General features: G+C 29.9%; 4 protein-coding genes across 7 annotated transcripts; 2 read left to right on the top strand and 2 right to left on the bottom strand.

The window, feature by feature from the left end:
• Positions 1-1,346: 1,346 nt before the first annotated feature.
• On the bottom strand, positions 1,347-22,672 carry LOC142240627 (2-acylglycerol O-acyltransferase 2-like). 4 transcript variants are annotated; one of them, XM_075312331.1, is made up of 6 exons: positions 11,717-11,786; positions 11,310-11,607; positions 6,120-6,217; positions 2,349-2,480; positions 1,932-2,270; positions 1,347-1,856 (listed from the first exon to the last, which is right to left on the bottom strand). In XM_075312331.1, exons 2-6 carry the CDS (start codon positions 11,517-11,519, stop codon positions 1,502-1,504), a joined length of 1,134 nt encoding a protein of 377 aa, XP_075168446.1. In that variant the 5' UTR covers positions 11,520-11,607; positions 11,717-11,786; the 3' UTR covers positions 1,347-1,501. The 4 variants fall into 4 exon arrangements, with proteins under 4 accessions (XP_075168446.1, XP_075168447.1, XP_075168445.1 ...); XM_075312332.1 differs by having other exon boundaries at positions 11,690-11,778; XM_075312330.1 differs by having other exon boundaries at positions 11,310-11,748.
• Positions 13,826-16,262, top strand: LOC142240623 (zinc finger Y-chromosomal protein 1-like). The gene is made up of 4 exons (XM_075312326.1): positions 13,826-14,034; positions 14,475-15,475; positions 15,536-15,917; positions 15,973-16,262. The coding sequence occupies exons 1-4, from the start codon at positions 13,918-13,920 to the stop codon at positions 16,237-16,239; spliced, it is 1,767 nt and encodes a 588-aa protein (XP_075168441.1). The 5' UTR covers positions 13,826-13,917; the 3' UTR covers positions 16,240-16,262.
• On the bottom strand, positions 16,869-17,874 carry Samtor (S-adenosylmethionine sensor upstream of TORC1). The gene has a single exon (XM_075312334.1). It carries the CDS (start codon positions 17,785-17,787, stop codon positions 16,876-16,878), a length of 912 nt encoding a protein of 303 aa, XP_075168449.1. The 5' UTR covers positions 17,788-17,874; the 3' UTR covers positions 16,869-16,875.
• Positions 19,321-21,919, top strand: LOC142240624 (transcription factor grauzone-like). Its single transcript, XM_075312327.1, has 4 exons — positions 19,321-19,593; positions 20,104-21,002; positions 21,062-21,443; positions 21,512-21,919. The coding sequence occupies exons 1-4, from the start codon at positions 19,477-19,479 to the stop codon at positions 21,779-21,781; spliced, it is 1,668 nt and encodes a 555-aa protein (XP_075168442.1). The 5' UTR covers positions 19,321-19,476; the 3' UTR covers positions 21,782-21,919.
• Positions 22,673-22,783: the final 111 nt, after the last annotated feature.

Raw genomic sequence — 22,783 nt, 5'->3', positions numbered from 1 at the left:
GTGAACTAAAATATTTTTCTATGCCAAGTGTTATTGGTATGTATGATAAGCTTTCTATAATAAAGGAAGTCAGAATTATCATTTTATAAGAAATCTTACTAAATTTGAGGAAACTTGGTTTTAGTTCGGTTTTTGTTTATTTTTACGAATGCTTTGTTATCAGTGAATAAAATGTTCTTTTCCAGTAGTAAATTCTTATACCCAGCGAAGAAAACAGTATTAGTAAAATACTATGCTTTATTCTAGTTAATGAACTATTCCTAACTGATTTCAGTTTAGGATTTTTTTACTGAAACAAGTAAATTTTATTATTTCACACAAAAATTTAACTGAATGGAAATAAAATGGCTAAACTAAATTGATGAACATTTTTTCCTTTAGTTTCGAAGACACTTTTTTCTGGGTGTAGGCTCACAAAAACGTATATCGGATTAAGTTTTTATCGGTCCATTTGGTAATGCCTCCATATAGACCGGCTTCACTTCTTGAGGGTGTAGAAGGCGCACTGATCATGAAAATTGCTTGAAACTCAATGTAAAATTTCCAGATTTTACTTCTACAGATTTAAGATTTCAAATCAAGACGTTATTTTATAATTTTCTTGCACACTTATAAGAGATGTTAATGATTCCTCTAAAACTCAAATCCAGAATCTGATATAGTCCTCATAGGTGAAATCTTTAAATTTATCTTCGAGAAGTGTCCTCAAGTCCTCAAGCCCTCCTGAAATTTCACAGGAAACCCTAATATTTGGTTCATGGTGGTGGGTATTTAAGATTCGGCCCGGTCGAACTTACTGCTGTATATACTTGTTTATTTTAATTTTACCTTTTGCCGGACGGGGATTCGAACAGCGGACCACACAGTTTGTAAGGATCAAAGAAGTAGCTGATCAATTGCCCAAGGAAAAATAAAATATTAATTTTGTAATAACAAGCAACAACCACCAACTTAATTCAATATCGCTCCCTGTTAAATAGCGCTCCAAGCTACTAAACACATATATGTTTATAGGCTATTTCTAAATTAATATATGTTTGCATCCAAGCATATTATATTTACAAACATTTTATGTCCCAAACATAATATGTTCTAACATATTAACATATATGTCCCAAACATGTTATGCTAGTTTATGAACATTATACGCTTGCACTCAAAAATATTGTGTTTAAAAATTTGTGTTCAAAACATATAATGTTTATAGCCAAACATATGAAAAACAGTCTTTTTCATCCGTGCAGCGTTTTAGAAATGATAGCAACATGAAGTTTGTTGCAATGCATACCAGTCACCCTGCATATTTACGTTGTAGCTAGAGGAAAACAGCTAACTTACAAAAAATCTTTTCCATAAGAGTTCATAAACTTCAAATTTTTATTTTACTAATCTTATATAATTTCTCAATTATAAACAAAAACCATAAACAATTCAGTATAAAACTTATGCTTAATAACAAATATAAAAAAGTCTAAATGTATTTTATATACAAAAATAAATCTTAATTAATGACTAGTTTGGCACACTCTGGATTCTCCAGATAATCAAATTTATATTTTTCAAAAATTTCATGTACACCATCTATAAATTTCTGATGAATTTCATCGACATATTTCGGATCTGGATTGATCATTTTCTTGACATCAATTGGTGCACCAATCACTTGCACAATGGGCTTACGGAATGGCACAACACCAAAACTTTGACCCAATCCTCGACCTGAGACGATAACAGGTGAAAATCCTACAATGCGTTTGAAAAGTGTTTGGAATGTTCTTAACTTAGAGTCGGGACCATTTTCGGCTTGATTTAAAATATCCACTTCACCAAAAGAGAAAGAAGGCACAATGGGAGATCTGTGAAGAGACAAACAAAGTATTTAATAACGACAATAAATATTTTTTTTTTTTTTTTGGCAAACTCCTTCTTACCCAGCCTGTATGGCAATCTTCACAAATCCTTTGCGTTCCTTTAAGGTTAATATATACTGACCAGGTTTTGAGTCTAAAGCTTCTTGCGCCCCTCCTACTACTAGACCAACTGCATTCGATGTGAATCCATCCGAGTTATGTGGGTGCTTTGAATCATTGGATCTACCAAGGACTTGTAATAAAGCCGTTTTAGAACTTGGTATCATGCCCCAGCACCGAAGCTCACGCAAAAATGGTATAAGAAAATAGAAATCTAAGGTAACAACTTTTGGTCGTATGCCGGGAAACATTTGCATCCATGGTCTTATATTGATACTCATATTTGTGGTTAAGCCGGTTCTAGATATTGCAATGTGAAAAAAACACATATTTTTTATATATAGATTTATGATTCCTATTTAAAGCTGACCAACTTACCCGATTATACCATGTGGAAAACTGCCTATTAAATAATTTCGATTTGGTGGTAACTCAGCTGTTTTCACCAAATTAACGGGATAGTATTCACGTGCAAGGTCCGTTAACGTGTTATCTCGAAAAAACATTGGACTGAAATTACAAAAAATAAAGTAATTAATTGGGTTTTTTCTTAAGTTAAAATAATTGCACCATGGAAACTCAACAACAACGCCACACTCAACAACAATGACAACATCGTGTTATTTACCGCCAAGAAATTAAAATGGATTTAGATTTGAGGACTTGTCAAAGAGGACAACTAAAAATGAATACCAATGTTTGGCCACCAAAACTCAATCGCCGCCAGTAGTGGTGTGGGCCCTGGCACGGTGGTTCCAAATCGCTTTTAAAAAATCTGCAACTTTTGAACGGATAAAGATATCGACATAATTTTTTCTTTGTGCGAAAGTTGAGGTGTTTTCCTCTACCATACGTTCCAAGTTTGTGGGTCACTACTGGTTCCACGGGCTGACCTGTAGGCCTTGAAAATTGGTTACCTCGGGGGTATGAAATTTTGTTTCAGCTACCAAATCCGTATTGTGAACCGATTTCGATGCTGGATAGAACTTGTAAAAACCTACAAAAATCCAGAGTTACTGCATTATGGCTCCAGAAGCAAGAGTTTTACTTAGACTTGCTTGAAATTTTGCACGAGGAGTCTAACGGGTAGTACAGTCAAGTGTTGAGAAAATTTGGTGGAAATCGGTTCAGATTTAGATATGTCTATTGTCCGAGACCAAAGTTTCACTCCGATTTATTTGAAATTTTGCACAGGTAAAAGTATAATTGACATTCTAGCTACGCATGCCAAATTTGGTTGAATTCGGTTCAGATTTAGATATAGCCCCCATATATATCATACGCCCGCTTTGACTTATATATCTTCAAAAGCCAGTATTCAAATTTTGCACAAGGAGTATATCACTGTACAACACTAATTTTAACACATGAGCAAGACCTAGAAACTAGAGGCTCTCTGGAGTAAAACAGCGTTTACAGTTTTTCATTCTCTGGTCATTTGTCCTTTTTAGAGGACTTTAACGTTTTAAAGGACATTTAAATAGAAAAAAATATTGGCAAAAATATTTGTGTTGTTATATCAGGACAAAAGGACCTTATGCAAGTCCTTTCAAAATGTTGTCCCTTTTTCCACTGTTGTTAGAAAATTCGAAAACTCCTTATAATTTTGAAAGGACTTTTGTCCTGATATAACAACACAAATATTTTTGCCAAATCGAGGGGAGTCTCCTCTTTTATTTGCTTTTTATCTCAGCATCGTAGGATGAGTAGAAATATATAAAATATTTTTTTCTATTTAAATGTCCTTTAAAACTTTAAAGTCCTCTACAAAGACAAATGACCAGAGAATGAAAAACTTTAAACGCAGTTTTACTCCAGAGAGCTTCTAGTTTCACGTGTATGAGGTCTTGCTCATGTGTTAAAAAAAAATTGAAATTTGTCTTACGGTGTATTAGGTAGTATCGTCAAGTATGCCAAGTTTGATTTAAATCGGTTCAGATTTAGGTACAGCCCCCATATTTACGTACATTTACACAATTGAACTATTTTATTTTTCTTTTTTTATTTTTTCAATGCAAATTTTAGGCGCATTTAACTAAGCAAACGCCTATGTATGATATATCGTTGGAAAGGTATTTTTTATTATGTAACCCAAAAAAAATTAAAAATTACGAAAAAAATAGAAGATTTTGTCAAAAAAAAAAAAATTATAGAAAATGTTGTCAAAATTTTATTTCTATAGAAAATGTTGTCAAAATTTTATTTCTATAGAAAGTTTTATCAAAATTTTATTTCTACAGAAAATTTTGTAAAAATTTTATTTCTATAGAAAATTTTGCAAAAATTTTATTTCTATAGAAAATTGTGGCAAAATTTTATTTCTATAGAAAATTTTGTCAAAATGTTATTTCTAAAGAAAATGTTGTCAATATTTTTTTCTAAAGAAAATTTTGTCAAAATTTTATTTGTAAAGAAAATTCTGTCAATATGTTATTTCTATAGAAACTTTTGTCAAAATTTTATTTCTATGGAAAATTTTGTCACAATTGTATTTCTATAGAAAATTTTGTCAAAATTTTATTTCTATAGAATATTTTGTCACAATTTTATTTCTATAGAATTTTTTGTCAAACGTTAATTTCTATAGAAAATTTTGTCAAAATTTTATTTCTATAGAATATTTTGTCACAATTTTATTTCTATAGAATATTTTGTCAAAATTTTATTTCTATAGAAAATTTTGTCAAAATTTTATTTCTATAGAAAATTTGGTCAACATTTTATTTCTTTAAAAAGTTTTCACAAAATTTTATTTCTATAGGAAATTTTGTCAAAATTTTATTTCTATAGCAAATTTTGTCAAATTTTATTTCTATAGAAAATTGGGTCAACATTTTATTTCTTTAAGTTTTGACAAAATTTTATTTCTATAGGAAATTTTGTCAAAAATTTATTTCTATAGAAAATTTTATTTCTATAGAAAATTTTGTCAAGATTTAATTTCTATAGAAAATTTGGTCAACATTTTATTTCTTTAAAAAGTTTTGACAAAATTTTATTTTTATAGAAAATTTTGTCACAATTTTATTTCTATAGAAAATTTTATCAAAATTGTATTTTTATAGAAACTTTTGTCAAAATTTTATTTCTATGGAAAATTTTGCCAAAATTGTATTTCTATAGAAAATTTTGTCAAAATTTTATTTCTATAGAATATTTTGTCACAATTTTATTTCTATAGAATATTTTGTCAAAATTTTATTTCTATAGAAAATTTTGTTAAAATTTTATTTCTATAGAAAATTTTGTCAAAATTTTATTTCTATAGAAAATTTCGTAAAAATTTTATTTCTATAGAAAATTTGGTCAACATTTTATTTCTTTAAAAAGTTTAGACAAAATTTTATTTCTTTAAAAAGTTTAGACAAAATTTTATTTCTATAGGAAATTTTGTCACAATTTTATTTCTATAGAAAATTTTATCAAAATTTTATTTCTATGGAAAATTTTGTCAAAATTTTATTTCTATAGAATATTTTGTCACAATTTTATTTCTATAGAATATTTTGTCAAAATTTTATTTCTATAGAAAATTTTGTCAAGTTTTATTTCTATAGAAAATTGGATCAACATTTTATTTTTTTTAAGTTTTGACAAAATTTTATTTCTATAGGAAATTTTGTCAAAAATTTATTTCTATAGAAAATTTTGTTAAAATTTTATTTCTATAGAAAATTTGGTCAACATTTTATTTCTTTAAAAAGTTTTGACAAAATTTTATTTCTATAGGAAATTTTGTCACAATTTTATTTCTATAGAAAATTTTATCAAAATTGTATTTTTATAGAAACTTTTGTCAAAATTTTATTTCTATGGAAAATTTTGTTAAATTTTGTCAAAATTTTATTTCTATAGACAATTTTGCAAAAATTTGACGGCGCTTCGCCCGGAACGGGCTAAAAAATACCACAGAGCCACATTCGTGCATGGTGGCTTTGTCGGTCGAGTGAAGGTCATAATTCCTAATTCTAAAATTTTATATTATTTCCGACATTTCTTGCTTTTGAACTATAAAATTTAAAAACAAAGTCAAAAATATAGCGTTTTGCTTTGTTGCATTACATATCATCCAGCCTGTATAAATCTACACGAAAATATAACAAAAATAATTTGCAGTTTTGTGTAATCATTAAATTCAATTGTACATACCCATTACCGTATATTATCGATGCATTTCGTTTATGACTTATGTAGATATAAACGAAATAAATTACCAGCAAAGTTCGAACAATTAATCCAAAGTAAATCTAAAAGATAAGAAATAAAATTTGTATTTGTGGAATTTGAACATTATACTTTCTCAAACAATTTTCTTTAATTTATGAGAAACTCCTAATATGCTGGTGCAATAAAACATGAATTAAGGAAAAATATTTATGCGGGTCGAAGAAGTACTCGTAGACCGTAAATATGTGTTATTTTAATAAAGCATAATTTTTTTATAGTGCCTCACAATGGCATATATCCGCAGAGGGGTGTCTTATGCACTATATTATGTATTTCTTCAAAATGTTAATATTTCTTCAAAATAACAATAATAACATCAAACTAAATGTTTGCTGATCGCATTTATAAGACTTTATCAATAAACTTTTTCAGCTCCGTTCTTGACCCGACAATTAAATCTTTCGACCTCCTGAATATGAGAAAATTATTAAATTAAACTAAAATTTAGATAAATTATATTACAGTCCAACTTCGCTATGGTAAACTTCTATAAAATATAGAATTTCTTAATATATTATAAAAAAATTTTAAGAAGAGGAAGAAGTGTCGATTAGGATTTTGGAAATTTAATAGAGAAGTGGTCCGATGTGTACATGATTATTTTTAGTTAAAGGCCGGTACTATGTTCATTCTTGCGAAAAAAATTTATTGAAACCATTATTTCGCACATAGAAAGCGGTGTTTATTTAGGTAACAGGGAGCGCTATTTAACAGGGAGCGATATTGAATTAAGTTGGTACTTGCTGCTTGCTATTACAAAATTAATATTTTTTTTTCCTTGGGCAATTAATCTGCTGCTCCTTTGATCCTTTGTATATTTTCGGAACAAAAATATGATCCGTGTTTGTGTTATAAACCCATAAAAATAGTTTTAATAAATTAATTATTTCTTAATTCACATTGCAAATGGCGCCATGCTATAAACGTCAGTTTTTCAATTCGAAAAAACAAAGTACCACAAATGGAAAACATTTCGTTAGTTTTTCGCATTTTTTGATTTTGTATGGAGTTTCAACCCGAAAACCGAACAGAGTACCGCCTGAAATTGGAATTTCTTTTTGTATATAAAATAATTCTGTTATTTGGTATTTGAAGGTTTTGTTGAGGAAAAAAATATAAAGTAACACTAAAGATACATTTAAGACACAATACACTTTTAATAAAGCTAAGCTTCATCCTACACCGAAAAAAAATATGTAGTTAATCTAACGCTAAATTTTTAAGTATAACATTTTATGAATTAAATGTGGGTATAAAGTTCAATGGCCGTACACCTAAGTTCATTATGAACTAAAGCAAAAGAGCATTTTCGTAAGATTCCCAAAAATAGTAAGAATGAACTACAGTATGGCTAAAATTGTCATGATACAGTATGGTTAAAATTGTCATTTTTTCTTCTATTAGAGGGTGCAAGGTTAGGTAGCAGCACGATGTATCAGGCTCACTTAGGCTATTCAGTCCATTGTGATACCACATTGGTGAACTTCCCTATTATCACTGAGTGCTGCCCGATTTCATATTAAGCTCAATGACAAGGACCTCATTTTTATAGCCGAGTTCGAACGGCGTTCCACATTGAAGTTGAACCACTTAGAGAAGCTTTGAAACACTCAGAAATGTCACCAGCATTGTTGAGGTGGGATAATCCAAAGATTATAGAAGAGGAAGATGGGAGATTGGCTACTGAGCACATCAAACAATTTACCACATTAGTTTAATACTCGAACCAAACGCGTATACGACAAGTATTGACATAGCATTAAAATGCAAATAAAAAGAAATTAAGAGCACGAAATAAATTTCCATAAAGGGGAAAATGTAATTTTTTTGTTGTTGCCTAAAACTTAACATTGTTTCATTAATAAAATTAAATTGTTCATTAAAAAAATAAAAACGAAAAACAACTAAAAGATTACAAACATGTATTAAACTAATCTGGTAAATGCAACATTTGGTATGACGCAAGCCAATCTCCCATCTTCCTCAAATCTATAATCTTTGGGATAATCCACCGCTGAAAAACTTTTTGGTGTTCGGTCGAAGCAGGAATCGAATCCACGACTTTGTGTATTCAAAGCGGGCATGTTAACTATTGCACCACGGTGGCTCCCTTTACTTTTTTTACTTTTGTTACTCAGGTCATTTTTAATCAATACCAAACAAAAATTCATAGAATAGTTGAATTACACTGAAAAAAAGCATGCCCGGTTCCACAGATTTTGTCTTTACTTTAAAAATTTTGGTATTGATTCCGAGCCAAAGAAGCGGAGAATACAAGTAAGGATACTTTTAAGAGACAATTAATTCTCTTTTAACTTTGGGTTTTGTGTACTAGCAGCAAATTTTAATTTTTCGCTTTTTCGGCTTTTTTCTTCATATGCTATCAAAGTACTTTAAAAGCGAGTTAATGACAACTTTATTTTCCAAATTAAGACTGGACTTCCAGTAGAAATTATGCTATGTTTCAAGTAAAAAAAACATCTTTAAAATAAAGTGTCGAAAAATTTGTCCTATATTTGAACGAGTTTTTACTTTGTAGTCAAGATGCAAAAAGAAAACAAATTTAAAGACAATTTCATTAAATTTAAAGAATTTTTCTGCATTATTAAAGTCAAGTTGACCTTAGCTCAAAAATTTTTTATTTCATGTTGTCATACTCATTTATAATTGAAATCACTTAATTATAAGGACAATACGACTTCATTGAAAAGTTTATCGACTTTTGGACAAGGAAAAACACTATATAATAGAGAAATGCGCCTTCTATGCTAAGCAAACTTTGCATTCGTATTTTAAAGACATGAAATCTTTGACCTCACCACAATATTTTTTTCAGTGTAGTATAACTAAAATTTATCATTTTCCAATCAACCAAACCATGCTTGACGTACTTATTGTGTCTACACGCAGAGAAGGAATATGATCACCTCAAACATGTTTCAAGAGCAAAATGTTATTTTTGGTTAATGAACATGGAACATTTTTGTCGCAAAAATGTTCTTTTCTCGGCAAACATATACTTGGATCCAAAGATTTTGACCTTCCTTTAAGGATTTTGGTATTGATTCCGAGCCAAAGATGCGGGTTCTTTAAAATAAGGAAATTTTTTTGCGACTTATGTGTCTTTAAATTTAGGACCTATAAAATTAAAATTAAGATACAGATCTCATTTATCGAATTTTCATTCTATTTTTCCCGTATATTAATAAAGCTATTCACGTACAAACAAATGTCAGTTTAAAAGTCCAAATTATGAAGGATACTTCGAAGTAAAAAATATTTTCTTTATTGCAAAAACAAACAAAAAAAAAACTTTAAACCAAAGATGTTAAATCCTCAAAATAAGTCTTGGCCTATATTTGAAGCGTTTTTATCTTAAATCTAAAGATTCAATATTTCAGTTATTGAATCTTTAGATTTTTCTTTAAATCAAAAATGTGTTTCTTTACTTTAAGGAAAATTTGCCGTAGTTTAAAGACATGTAACTTTAACGAAGGAACGCAAATTTCCAAAATGTGTGTCCTAAATTTGATGGAAAAAAAATTTGAAGCAAAGATTATAAACTTTCTTGTTATTAAAATTTCATTATTTTAAAGAAATTTATCCTTAATAGTGTGTAAATTACGCATCCTAAAATTGAGGCTGCGTAATCTTTAATATCACGTAAATATATATATATATATATATATATATATATATATATATATATATATATATATATATATATATATATATATATATATATATATATATATATATATATATATATATATATATATATATATATATATATATATATATATATATATATATATATATATATATATATATATATATATATATATATATATATATATATATATATATATATATATATATTTTAATGTACATGGAGGCCGAACTCAGACACATAATTTTCGAGAAAATAACATTTTTGCGACAAACATGTTACATGTTCCCCGGCCAAAAATAACTTTTTGCTTTTGAAACATGTTTGAGGTAATCATATTCCTTCTCTGCGTGCAATTAGTAAAATATTTTAAATTTTCTAATATAAACATATTTTTTCTTTTATGATGGGTTTACTTTTTTTCCTGGTGTAAATTCTCGTTATTTTAACAACGCATTATGGAAATCTCAAGAAAATGGATTACAATTTAGTTCAATTTGCGCACTGGGTGGTTCATTCTTTCCATAAAATAGTTCACTTTTATTCTGTGTACAGTTAAATTGAAGCATTTTTAATGAAACTCAATTAAATAATAATTTATTAAAGTAGAAAGAATTAAATGAAACTTTAGTTTAAAACCAAATACACCTAGACTTCGCTTTGCGTCGCAGATACGTTCCAAAAAAACACGACTCAAAGTGAATTATAAGTTTCTATGGCAAACTATGCAACGATTGGAGATTGATAATAACGTAACTTTGAAAATCTAACGACGAAAAGTAGTACTAATTCAACAGCGACGCAACTTCGAAACAACGCAAAACGAAACGACGCAAACCGAGGTCTTACACCTAGACCTCGGTTTGCGTCGTTTCGTTTTGCGTTGTAATTTAACTTTCATCTCTCATCTTAAAATAATTGTATGGTTAGATTAACTTCACTGAGTTTGTGTTTTTATTTTTTAATTTCACAAAAATTTTCTTCAATTTGACAAAATATATTAACTTATTTGTATCATGTTGCAATTGGTTTAAATATTTTAGTAAGGATTTTCTAAAAAAAAAAATTTCTTTCATAGTGGGTTCATTTTTTTCTGGGTATAAATTATCGTTATTTTAACAACGAATTATGGAAATCTCCAAAAATGAAATACAATTTAGTTCAATTTTCGCACTGGGTAGTGAATTCTTCCTATAAAACAGATCTTTTCTGTTTACATTTAAATTGAAGCATTTTTTATGAAACTCAAATAAATATTTATTAAAGTAAAATGAATTAAATGAAAATTTAGTTTAAATAAAAATAAATAATGTAATTTTCATCACTCATCTTAATTTTATGATTAGACTAACTTCACTTAGTTTGACTTTTTATTCGAATGTTACGTGCTTACTTATTTGTATTCATTGTTTTTGTTTTTTTTTTAATATTGCCAAACTTACAAACAAGAAAATCGTAAAGACCGACGAAACAATTGGCATGTACATAAAAAAGTTTACGTAGTAAGCAGCAGCAAATGCTTGAAGAAAACCACGGATGGCCGACTCATTTTTCGTTTTTATTTTATTAATTCCATTGGTTACATTCTTATTGTTATTGTTTCGATTTTCGGTCTTTTTTTCACAATCATCAGGTGTTTTTAGCTTTTCCATGTTTGCTTCACTTTCACTTGCTTAAATTTAAGCGGGCACCACCACACTACAAAAATGAGCTCTATTCTTGTGTAAAATCACCGATCAACTGAATGTAGAAAAAAAAAGAAATTGGTCATATCTCTCAACATGAGTTAAATTAGTCGATATAAAATGTACTCCATCAAAACCTTATCGAAATGTTGTGCTATGATTACTTTATTCTTAATTCTTATTATATCCACTCCCAGCACCTTAAGGGTAACAGGAAGAATAAAATGTGAAAACACACGCATGCCAAACATATCAAAGTGCATTTTCAAATACAATGTCATTTTGTTTTCTTTGTTGTTTTTTTTCTTACAGTTGTTCACATCAAAACAACTACAAAAAATTATGCAATACTCTCTCCACTGATCAATGGGAACAAGTTAGCTTCAATACTCTCTGGACTTTGTTGTTTATTGTTTATATTATGTATTTAAACCCGTTTACACTTGACTGAAAGAGGTTTTAGTATTAATTTCATTATTCATATAAAAATTCAATGTAAATACTAGTTTTGGCAATGCGTGTCATATAATATACAATTATATCTAAAAATTAAAATAATGAATCTATGTACACTCAAAAAAATTACTTGCATTCAAAAATTAGACTTTCTCTTAAAGATGTTTTTTTTTGGTATTGATTCCGATCCAAAGGACTTCTTTTAATTTTAAGGAAGCTAACTACATTTAAATGTACACAAAAAAATCCACCATGAAATAAACATTTGTTTATTTTAGAAAATTTTAACTAAAATATTTTACTAATCGCAATATGATACAAATAAGTCACTACTTTTTGTCAAATTGAAGAAAATTTACTAAAAACAATTTGTTTTTGTTCTAGAAGAAAATTTCATATTTTGCAGGAAATAATTGGAATTAATAATTTGTAAAATATCTTTATCGCTAAACGAAGTTCAAGACAGGTACAATTTAAGTAAAATTTCTCAGTTTAGATACGTATGAACCCAACTTAAAAAATTGGAATTAGGATACATATCTCATTTATCGAAATTTCATTTTCTTTTCGCCATATATTAGCAAAGCTAGTCGTGCATAACAGATATTTCAAAGTCAAAAATGTTTTTTTTATTAAAAAAACTTTAAATTATAAATAAATGCAAAATCCTCAAGTGTTTTTATCCTTAATTCAAAGATTCAATATATCAGTTGTTGTTTCTTTAAATAGAAACTGCTTTTCTTTAGTTTAAGGAAATTTTGCTTACTTCAAAGACACACGACTTTAACGGAGGCACGCAAATCTCAAAGTTTCCTGTCCTAAATTTAAAGAAAACAATTCTTAGAGGGAAGATTATGGTTTGTTTTAAATAAACAATTTTTATATGCTGTAATATAAATCCTGGGATTTGCCTGGATTTTTTCGAGATCCCAAAATTTTCGGGATTCTTTAAATATTTTAAGTGATCTATATCGCCAAAAATTTGTTGTAAATTAAGCCAATTTAGTTTAATTCAATTTTATTAATTTATTTATGATAAAAATAAATTAAAAAGCAATTTCATGTCGCTATCTTGCTCAGCAAAAAATTTTAAGGATTTTGATTAGATTATGTATATTTTCGTACTCTTGTGTTAATCCTTTGGTACTTCATCGTTTTAAGTAACTTCTTAAAATTATCAAGGCATCCAAATTTTTATCAGATAAACGCGATCTTGTCATATTGCCGACGAACCTTTTTATCTTATGTGGAAAGAATTCACATAAACTCATTGTTCAACGGAGAACCTTATCGATTCCTTCGATTTTTGATGAAATTGTGCTTTTTATAGTGTACCTCATGTATAATAAATTCTTCTTAGGGCCAGTTTCTCAATGTTTTGTTATTATTTATCGTGTCGATAAAACAGCTGATACCATACAAAAATTTTACTAAGCGGAGGTCTATCCTCCGGTTAAAATTAATCGGAAAATGAGAAACTGCCCATTACTCAAGGTGTACCATAAATGTCAATTTGTCGAGTATGAAATCTAAGGGCCGTTTGCACTGAATGGAAACTCCAATTTATTAATAAACAATCATAAAAAGCCACAATTTTAACCAAATGGAATTAGTTTTTCGAGATCCCGAAAAATCCCGGGATTCAAAATAAAAAACTCTAACATTACATTTACAATACTTGTAAAGAGAAAACATTTCAAATCCCAAATCTTGCTGTGTGGTCCTCGTATTAGTTGACAGCTTCCCTGTCTTCATTTGGAAAACTCTGCAGCTATCAATTCGTTGTGAATGTCATCAGAAATCAAGAAGAAGCATTTGTTTATAAAACAAATTAACTGTGAGAAAATATTGGAAACTGTGTATTATTTCCTGGTTTTGATTTATTTGCTTAAGATTATCCTATACCGTTATGGATACATGTCTGTTATGTTTAGAGTTCTCTTCGGAAACTTATATAACATGTACATCGAAACTATGGCAAGAGGAAAATATTGAAAGTCTAATTCAACAACACCTTTGGCCTCTTGTAAGTTGTAATCTACGCTAATTACTAATGAAAATTTTATATTAATTGGGGTTTCTCATTTAAACATTTAACAAAATGACAATAAAAATATTTACCTGCTAATAAAAGAAATCAAATTAGATAGACCCATACTCTCTATGGGCACAAAACGAATTTGATTTTCAAATTTATTTGAAACCCGAATTGCAATATTTGTTAAATAAAAAAAAATTGTGGGACTCGAAACATACATATTATGGATGGAAAAGATCGAAGGCATTGATTGCGAAATATTTAATAATTATATATAATTTGATTGAAAAAAGTAACGAGCGCTAATTTATATTACTTTTGCAGTTTAGTTTTTATTTAGAGGAGTCAAAGTTTTTGCTCTTCTAATCCATATTTTTTGCTCTTAAATTACATTACAATTGTCTTTTTCTTTATTAAACTATTTTCAGAAATCCATAACATCCAATTCATGGCTTTGTAACGCCTGTTGGAATCATATAAATGAGTTTCATAAGTTTTACGTACGTATAGAGGAGACTCAAAAAAGCATTGCCACTGTAATAAAAAAGGAAGCAACAGAGACAAATTGCTATGTCGAGCCCATTATATTAGACAATTCGGAAAATGATAATTCGTACAACAATCTAACAACATCAAATAAGAATGAAGAAGGTGAAAATGCCTTGGTAAAAATAGAAAATGTTATCGAAGAAGAACCCATGCTAGTAGAAAATCTTCCAGAAAACAAATTAGGAAATACAGATCCTTTGGAGAAACCATTGCCATCCAAATATCCCAGGCGTAAGACAAGAAAACAAATCCAACCAAAAAATAAAACTATTATTACAGAAGAAAAGGAAAGTGAGGATATTACTAGAGTATCAAATATAGATGAAAATTCCAGTAGTCCCGAAGACATACATGCACATAGTGATACTTCAGATTCGGATTCGGATGAAAATGAAACAGATATTGAGGAGCCCACAACAAAGAAAAATGCTTCTAAGTCAAATGTAAATCCTGACTATAGACGAAAGACAGATTCCCATGAAATGGACCAATTTGTAGCTAAACATTTTAAAATCATTTGTGTTGTATGTCAATCGGCTATTCCCACATTCCATGAGTTGCGTAGACATTTTGTGAAACAGCATAATGAACCCGGTTATGCAGTATGTTGTGATAAGAAATTTTTCAAATGCTCGGATCTCATTGATCACATACAATGTCATTTAAATCCAGAGCATTTTAAATGCAAGCATTGTGGCAAAATTCTTTCCGGACGTCGTTGCCTTAAATTTCACGTGGAAACCCATGGCATTACAGAAAAAACCTATGTCTGTGACATATGTAATAGAGCGTTTTCTCGCAAGATTGGATTGAAGAATCACAAACTCGTTCATCTCTCGGACGAGGAAAAGAAATTTGCATGTAAACAATGTGGAAAGCCGTAAGTTCATCTTCTAATAACCTTATATCTATATACAGTTTGTGTTTTTCATATTTCAAGCTTTGGCAATGCAAATTCATTATCAAATCATGAACGAGTTGTACATTTGAAAAAGACTATTTTAGTATGTGATATTTGTGGAGAAAAACTGCGGGGAAAGGATGTTTTGGAACGACATATATTAAAACATCAAGGAGTACCTCTACCTACAATAAGCTGTGATGTATGCGGTCTTAAGGTTACAACGCAAAGAGGTTTGAAACGTCACAAAGAATCACAACATCCCGAAGGAGGAAAACAGCAATATCCTTGTCATTTATGTTCGAAAATATCTCCAACCCTAAAGGCACAAAAGAAACACATTAAAGATAAACATGAGTTGGGATATGATTTTAAATGTACATTGTGTGATAAGGCATACAAGAGATCCAGTGCTCTAAAAGTATATCAGCTCAATCAGTATATTGAAAGCAAACTAAGAGTGACTATATTTTCAGGAACATATGGCTTCGCATACGGGTAGTATTTTATACACATGTTCATATTGTCCAAAAACTTTCAATTCCAATGCAAATATGCATAGCCATCGCAAGAAGGCACATCCCCTAGAATGGGAGGAAGAATGTCGAGAAAAGTACTCTGGAAATTTGCCACCGAAATGTAAACTAAACAAAACAAAGTCACCCGATGAAGCTAATTGGTCTCAAGATCGAACACTTGGGGATCATTTATTGGAAAAAGTTTTGTTGGATAAATTACAATAAAAAACACTAGAAAAATATAAAAACAGGTGAGAAAAAACTAAAAGTGGGTCAAGCATGCCGTATGATATCCAACACCAACCTAATTAAATGAGTGCTGTTAACAAATTTGCTCTCATTATAAAAGCTATACTTAAAAATTTGGGTTACAAGTGTTGGGTGGCATTGGTCTTGAAGAAATTAAAATGATGGGTAGCACAAAGGTAGCTATATCAATTTACAGAGATTTAAGCTACAAGTGTTTGATGGCAAATGTCTTGAAGAAATTTAAATGAATGGTAGTGAATTTAAAGTCGAAATTAAAACAATAATGTGGAAATAGAAAACCGAAATGCTTAAGCTCATCATATTCTTAGAATTCGCTATAATATGATCAACATCACAAAATCCCCTTCATGAAGTAAAAAGTAGAAATATGTAGAAATGTACATTTATTGTTCAAGCTCGATTTTTACGGTATTAAAAGTGGATTTTGTGAGTTCTTGAGTTGAATGGAACTTGCCCTTACATCAGATTTGCATCAAGAAAGCATTTGATGTAATTTAAATTTTGTAATAAGATTTTTACCATTTTAAAATATTGCTATTCCCCATTACCGTAATGGGAGCATCCTTCAATAGAAACAACATACATTCAATTTCATTCATTATCAAATGTTTTATTATCCTGAGGTATATCTATACTTATTTCCATATAAGGTTCCTTGTGTATTTCAGACCATCTTTGTGATATTCGGGGATCAATAGCCTTTCGATATACCATACAAGTGATATGTGGAAATTTCTCGAAACGTATTCTACTAAAACCAATTGTACCCAATGTGTAACGCCAATTTTTCATTATCGATGCATTCTTTCCAACATGTTGTGAATCCGGTGTTATAATAATTAAGATACCTTCATATTTTAGAAGTTGATAGGCTTTTTTACAGCATTGTAGTCTCAATTCTGAACTTGGTATATATTCCAAAAGCAAACTGAATACTACACATTCAAAATAGTTAGAAGGTAATATGCAAATTTCATTATTTTCCCCGGGAATTTTTGGTTCTAACATATCCGTAACTTGTATCTTAAGAAAATCTCCCTTTAGAACATCTGTCGTTGCAGGACACAAATCAATGGCTGTAACATCAAACTGTTTCGATTTTCCAAAGGGATTAAAGCAACTACCCACATCTAAAACTTTTATTCTGTCCGGTAAAATGTTCAGATATTGGCATAGACTGCAATCATATCCTTCCCAGGATTCTAATAGTCGCTGTTCTCTTGACCGTTTTTCCAAATAAATGCCTTTTGCAAAGAAATATTCCACCAAGTATTCCATTGTCCACTTCACGCGACTACGTGCCAATAAGTCTTGATTTGTTGTGTTTTGTTCCCATATAGAAGACAAACGATACATGGCATCAGCATACTCTCTTAAACGTTCTCCATCTTTTATATGTTCTTCCCAAGCCTTTTCAGGACCATACTGCTTCGTAAGAATTCTCAAAGAATCGTGACAGGATTTAATTATAGTGGATAAACGCTTATGCTCTTCGGTGGCCATCTAAATTGAGGTAAATAAAAAGACTTGTTTTAGTAAACACAAGTCTTCTTTATATTGAACACATGTTTGAGCCGATCATATGTTTTTGTTTCCCACCCCAAGAGCGTAATGCAAACAATAGGTGTGTTTGCGTGCTTTTCCAGAAAAAATATGCAGTAAAATCTAGCGAGAGTAAGAATGTATTTTTTCTTAAATTGGCAGAAATTTACGCGAACGGCGAATAAAATCACATTAAACATAATGTTTTACATTAATAAAAGGATGATGATGAGTTACAAGTTGCTATTCTGCTAATGTACCAGCGTCTATCACACATAGGGCTGTCACCCGGGATTTTTTATTTTGAATCCCGGGATTATTAATAACTGTTCAAAAGCGTGATCTTAGTACTAGGCTTACATCGATGAAGTACAAAAGGATTACCACAAGTATACGACAATACGCCTAGTCTAACCTAATCCGTAAAATGTTTTGCTGAGTAAGATAGCGCTATAGAATGGCTTTTTATTTATTTTTGTCATAATATTTTTGTTTTTCTTTTCTTCACAATGTTGAGTTGGACTAAATGTTCGTTAAGTATGATAGCAATTTAAAATTGCTTTTTAATTTACTCTTATGTTATTTAGTTGTTTTTTTTTTTTAATAAAATTGAATTAAATTGGTTTAATGTAAAACAATTTTTGGCACTGTACTTAAAATATTTAAAGAATCCCGAAAATTTCGGGATCCTGAAAAAAAATTCCGGGATCCTATATTTTGAAATCCCAAATCCCGGGATTTTTAAAAATCGATCCCGAATGACAGCCCTAATCACACTCAATTTTTTTCGATTCAATCACGAAATATATTATCCAATTAATTTTTTAATAGAATTGTCTTCAATCACGCAAATGATAGTATTAAACACAGTTTTAATTGGACATTAAAAAATACTTGATTAAAAAATTAATTGAGTTTATTAGCAAATTTAAATTAATTTTTCTAATTAATTCAATTAAACATTTAAACGATTTTGATTGCAAAACTCAATTATTTTTTTTTAACTATTTTCAATTACTTTCTTAACTGACTTAGCGTTTTTAGTTTGATTAAAAAATTGATTGTTTGAAATAATTTTTTAGTAAAAAATAAAAAAATCCATCCAACATTTTTTTAAATTGAATTAGTTTTTCGCGTTTGAATAAAAAGGACATATTTTGACATGACTTTTGACATGACTGGACATATTTTGAAATTTTGATTTTGGTTAGCTCTTTGTTGTTGCAACTAACATTTAAAACTAAATTGTATTTGTTTATTTATTTTTATTAATAATAAATTTTATTAATGTTTAGTTTGACAATGTTCTGAGCTGCTTTTATATTTTTGTTGTAATTTTTGGTTTAGTGGGGTTACCTTATAAATAATTGTACCATGAACATACCTATTACAAAGCAATTCAGCATTATACAATCTGAACTGTGTATTAGAGCAAGACAAATATAGTTTAATGTTATCATACACATATCGATAAAAATCAACATTGTTATCGGCTCAATAAATATACTTGGAAGCCTTTGGCTGAGTATTATTTTGTTAGGGACAACGAAAAAAATATACAATTGGGAGTTCCAATAGCACTTGGGTCAAGTTTAGTTAGTCTTAAAGTTTTCGATTTATCGATCTACTTGAAGGAAGTCCTGTATCGCAATGAATTCATGCCTATTATGTTTGGAACCATCAACGGAAAATTGTATCCCATATGCATCGAAGTTATGGCAAGAGGAAAACATAGAAAATCTAATTCAAAAACATCTTTGTATTTTTGTAAGTAGTGAATTGTACGTTATCATGGCAATTATTGATGTGTTTAATTTCCGTAGTATTTGTGGCGAAGTGTTTGTTGCGATCTTGTAGAAAATCTATATATATAATTTAGGACTTTATAGCAGTCGGACTCGTCTTTGAGTCTAATAGGTCATTCACATTAGGCCCAAAATCTAATAAAAGTGGATTGGAAATCCCTTCTTATAAGGCAAATGACAGTTGAAATCTAGTTAAAGTGGATTTTGGAAGTGTAATGTGTATGAGGGCTTAGAAGTTATTGGAAAGGGCTTACGAAATAATGTAAATGTAAACAAAACGATTAGGAAATGAGTTTGGTGTACCCATGGCAAATACATTTCCCATTAAGTGACTTATCATGCATACTTGTAATCGTATTTATACAGATATAGCTTTTGAAAGAACTAATTCGATGTTCACAATACAATTTGCCTCATAAGCGCCCAATCCGTATAGTTCCTACAAATAATTCTGAATATGTTCTCTTTTTAGAAATCTATAACTTACAACTCATGGATCTGCATCACATGCTGGAACTGTATAAGTGAATTTCACAAGTTTTACATTCGTATAGAGGAAATTCAAAAATGTTTTCCACCTGTGGTTAAAATAGAAATCACAGAGCCAAGTTGTTATGTCGAAACAATTATAAACACAGAAAATGTTGCTGAAGAGGAACCCATGCCGATCGATAACATTACAGAAGAAAAAATTGTAAATACAGACCCATTAGAGAAGTCGTTACCCACTAAATATTCACGGCATCTAAAACCACGAAAAACAAAAACACCTGAAGAAACAGAAACTCAAGATAATGAATCAAATACGGGTGAAGCAGAGACGAGCAGCCAAAAAGATGAAGATCCAAATTTTGAAGCTTCAGATTCGAATAGTGAAAATGAAACCGACAATGAGGAGGAATCAACGGACGCAAACAATGAGTGGAAACCTAGTTCTAACCCATCCTATAAGAGCAAAGAAAAACGTAATGAAATAGATGAATTTTTGAGAAAACATTTCAAAATCACTTGTGCGCTATGCCAGGAGGTAATGCCCACATACAATGATTTGCGTACACACTTTACAAAAAAACATAATGAGCCAGGTTATGCAGTATGTTGTGGAAAAAAATTTTTCAAATGCTGCCATCTAGTTGACCACATTCAATGCCATTTAAATCCTGACTATTTCAAATGCAAACTTTGTGGCAAAGTTCTGGCGCAACGCCGTTGTCTAATGTTACACCTAAAAACTCATGGTGCACAAGAGAAGACGTATGCCTGTGATGTATGTGATAAGGCATTTTCCCGCAAGATTGGATTGAAACATCATAAACTCATTCATCTCTCCGAGGAGGAGAAGAAATTTTCTTGTGAACATTGTGGAAAAGCGTAAGTTATGACAAATATTTGTACCTAAAAATTGTAATCCTTTGCTTTGCCTTCTTCAGTTTTGGCGGTCAATATTTATTGTCAAATCATATACGATATGTTCATTTTAAAAAGAATGATCTAGTTTGTGATATCTGTGGCGAAAAAATGAGTAAGAAAGATGCTTTGGAACGTCACATGTTGAAACATCAAGGTCTGCCACTTCCAACGGTTAGTTGTGATGTGTGTGGTCTAAAAGTTAGTAATCAACATGGACTAAAACGCCATAAAGAAACGCTACATCCCGAAGGAGGAAAACAAGAATATCCTTGTCATTTGTGCCCGAAAATTTCACCAAGCCTAAGGGCTCTAAAGAAACATATTAACGATAAACATGAGTTGGGATACGATTTCAAATGTACATTATGTGATAAAGCCTACAAGAGGGCCAGTACCCTAAAGGTATATCAATCGACATTAGAAAATTGTAAGTCTTAATTCTATTAAGAATTTCATTTATACCTTTACAGGAACATATGGCAACTCATACAGGAACCACTTTATATACATGTTCATATTGTCCGAAAACATTCAATTCCAATGCCAATATGCATAGCCATCGCAAAAATGCACATCCCATTGAATGGGAAGCAGACTACCGGGAGAAATACTCAGGAAATTTGCCACCGAAATATAAACTAAATAATTCTAAGACATCAGAAACTAAGTCATCTCTAACAAATCAATTCGATATTAATTTTGGACTATTTAACCCGCAAGCCTATTATATGGAAAAATAGATTAAAAATGAAAACCACAAAACTAATTAGTTTGAATTCTAACTATCTTTAAGCGTACTAAGAAATTTTTTAAGTTCTGTATTATCTTTTGCGGGATATTATTACATGAAATAAATAAAATAATTTAATACAAAATTATTCTTAAAAGAATTTTGACTCACGTATATTTGGGGGATCATAATAAGTAATATTTTGGTAAATGGAAAATTTTAACAATTACCTGTTAACTTTTTGCAGCATTTGGGAGAAGTATATTTGAGTTCACTTTGCTCAGGCGTCAGTACATCTGATCGCCATTACTCGGATGATATTTAACAGTTCCTGATCACTGAAGAAAGGATGTTGGTTAATTTTTGTAATTGTTCTCATTTTTGTTTATAGTTAAGGCATAAGTAAACTTTATCACTGTATTTTTTTTACCAAAATTTATATTTTTTTGCACACAATGGAATATGGAAAACCCATGTCAGTAGACTAGCATACATAGTCATGACTGTTCTGGGTCTTACCGCACTATATACCACACAATACACTTTCTTCACACCACAATCGAGAGAACACCTTTTATGAACTTCTGATCGTAAAATTTAAACAGCTGAATTTTTCTGCAATGCATTTTATTTGCAGACAGATACTATAAACAAAATATATTTTGCTGATAATCCATACAAAATAATAACACAATTACAAGGCGGAATTAAAAGTAAAATAACCGCCAGATTTTTGTTACCAGTTCATAATATTTTTAATTCTCAAAAGCTAGTTTCGGCTTGGAGAAATAATCACTCTTGAAGAAATAGTCACCGTTACGTTTATTCAATATTGACGACGGAAAAGAAATAACAGATTCTGAAATTTCAATGTGTTTTGTATATATTTCTTTGGTCTATGAATTCTGTTACAAGCAGCTGGACTTGTAGTTATATGTTGAAAAAGTAAACAAACACACCTATTACAAACCCATTCACCATTCTACCATCTCTACTGTGCAGTAGAGCAGGA

Source organism: Haematobia irritans, chromosome 5 (assembly GCF_050003625.1).
Source record: "Haematobia irritans isolate KBUSLIRL chromosome 5, ASM5000362v1, whole genome shotgun sequence".
In the NCBI taxonomy this organism is placed as follows: domain Eukaryota; kingdom Metazoa; phylum Arthropoda; class Insecta; order Diptera; family Muscidae; genus Haematobia; species Haematobia irritans.
This window is presented reverse-complemented; position numbering and strand designations above follow the sequence as displayed.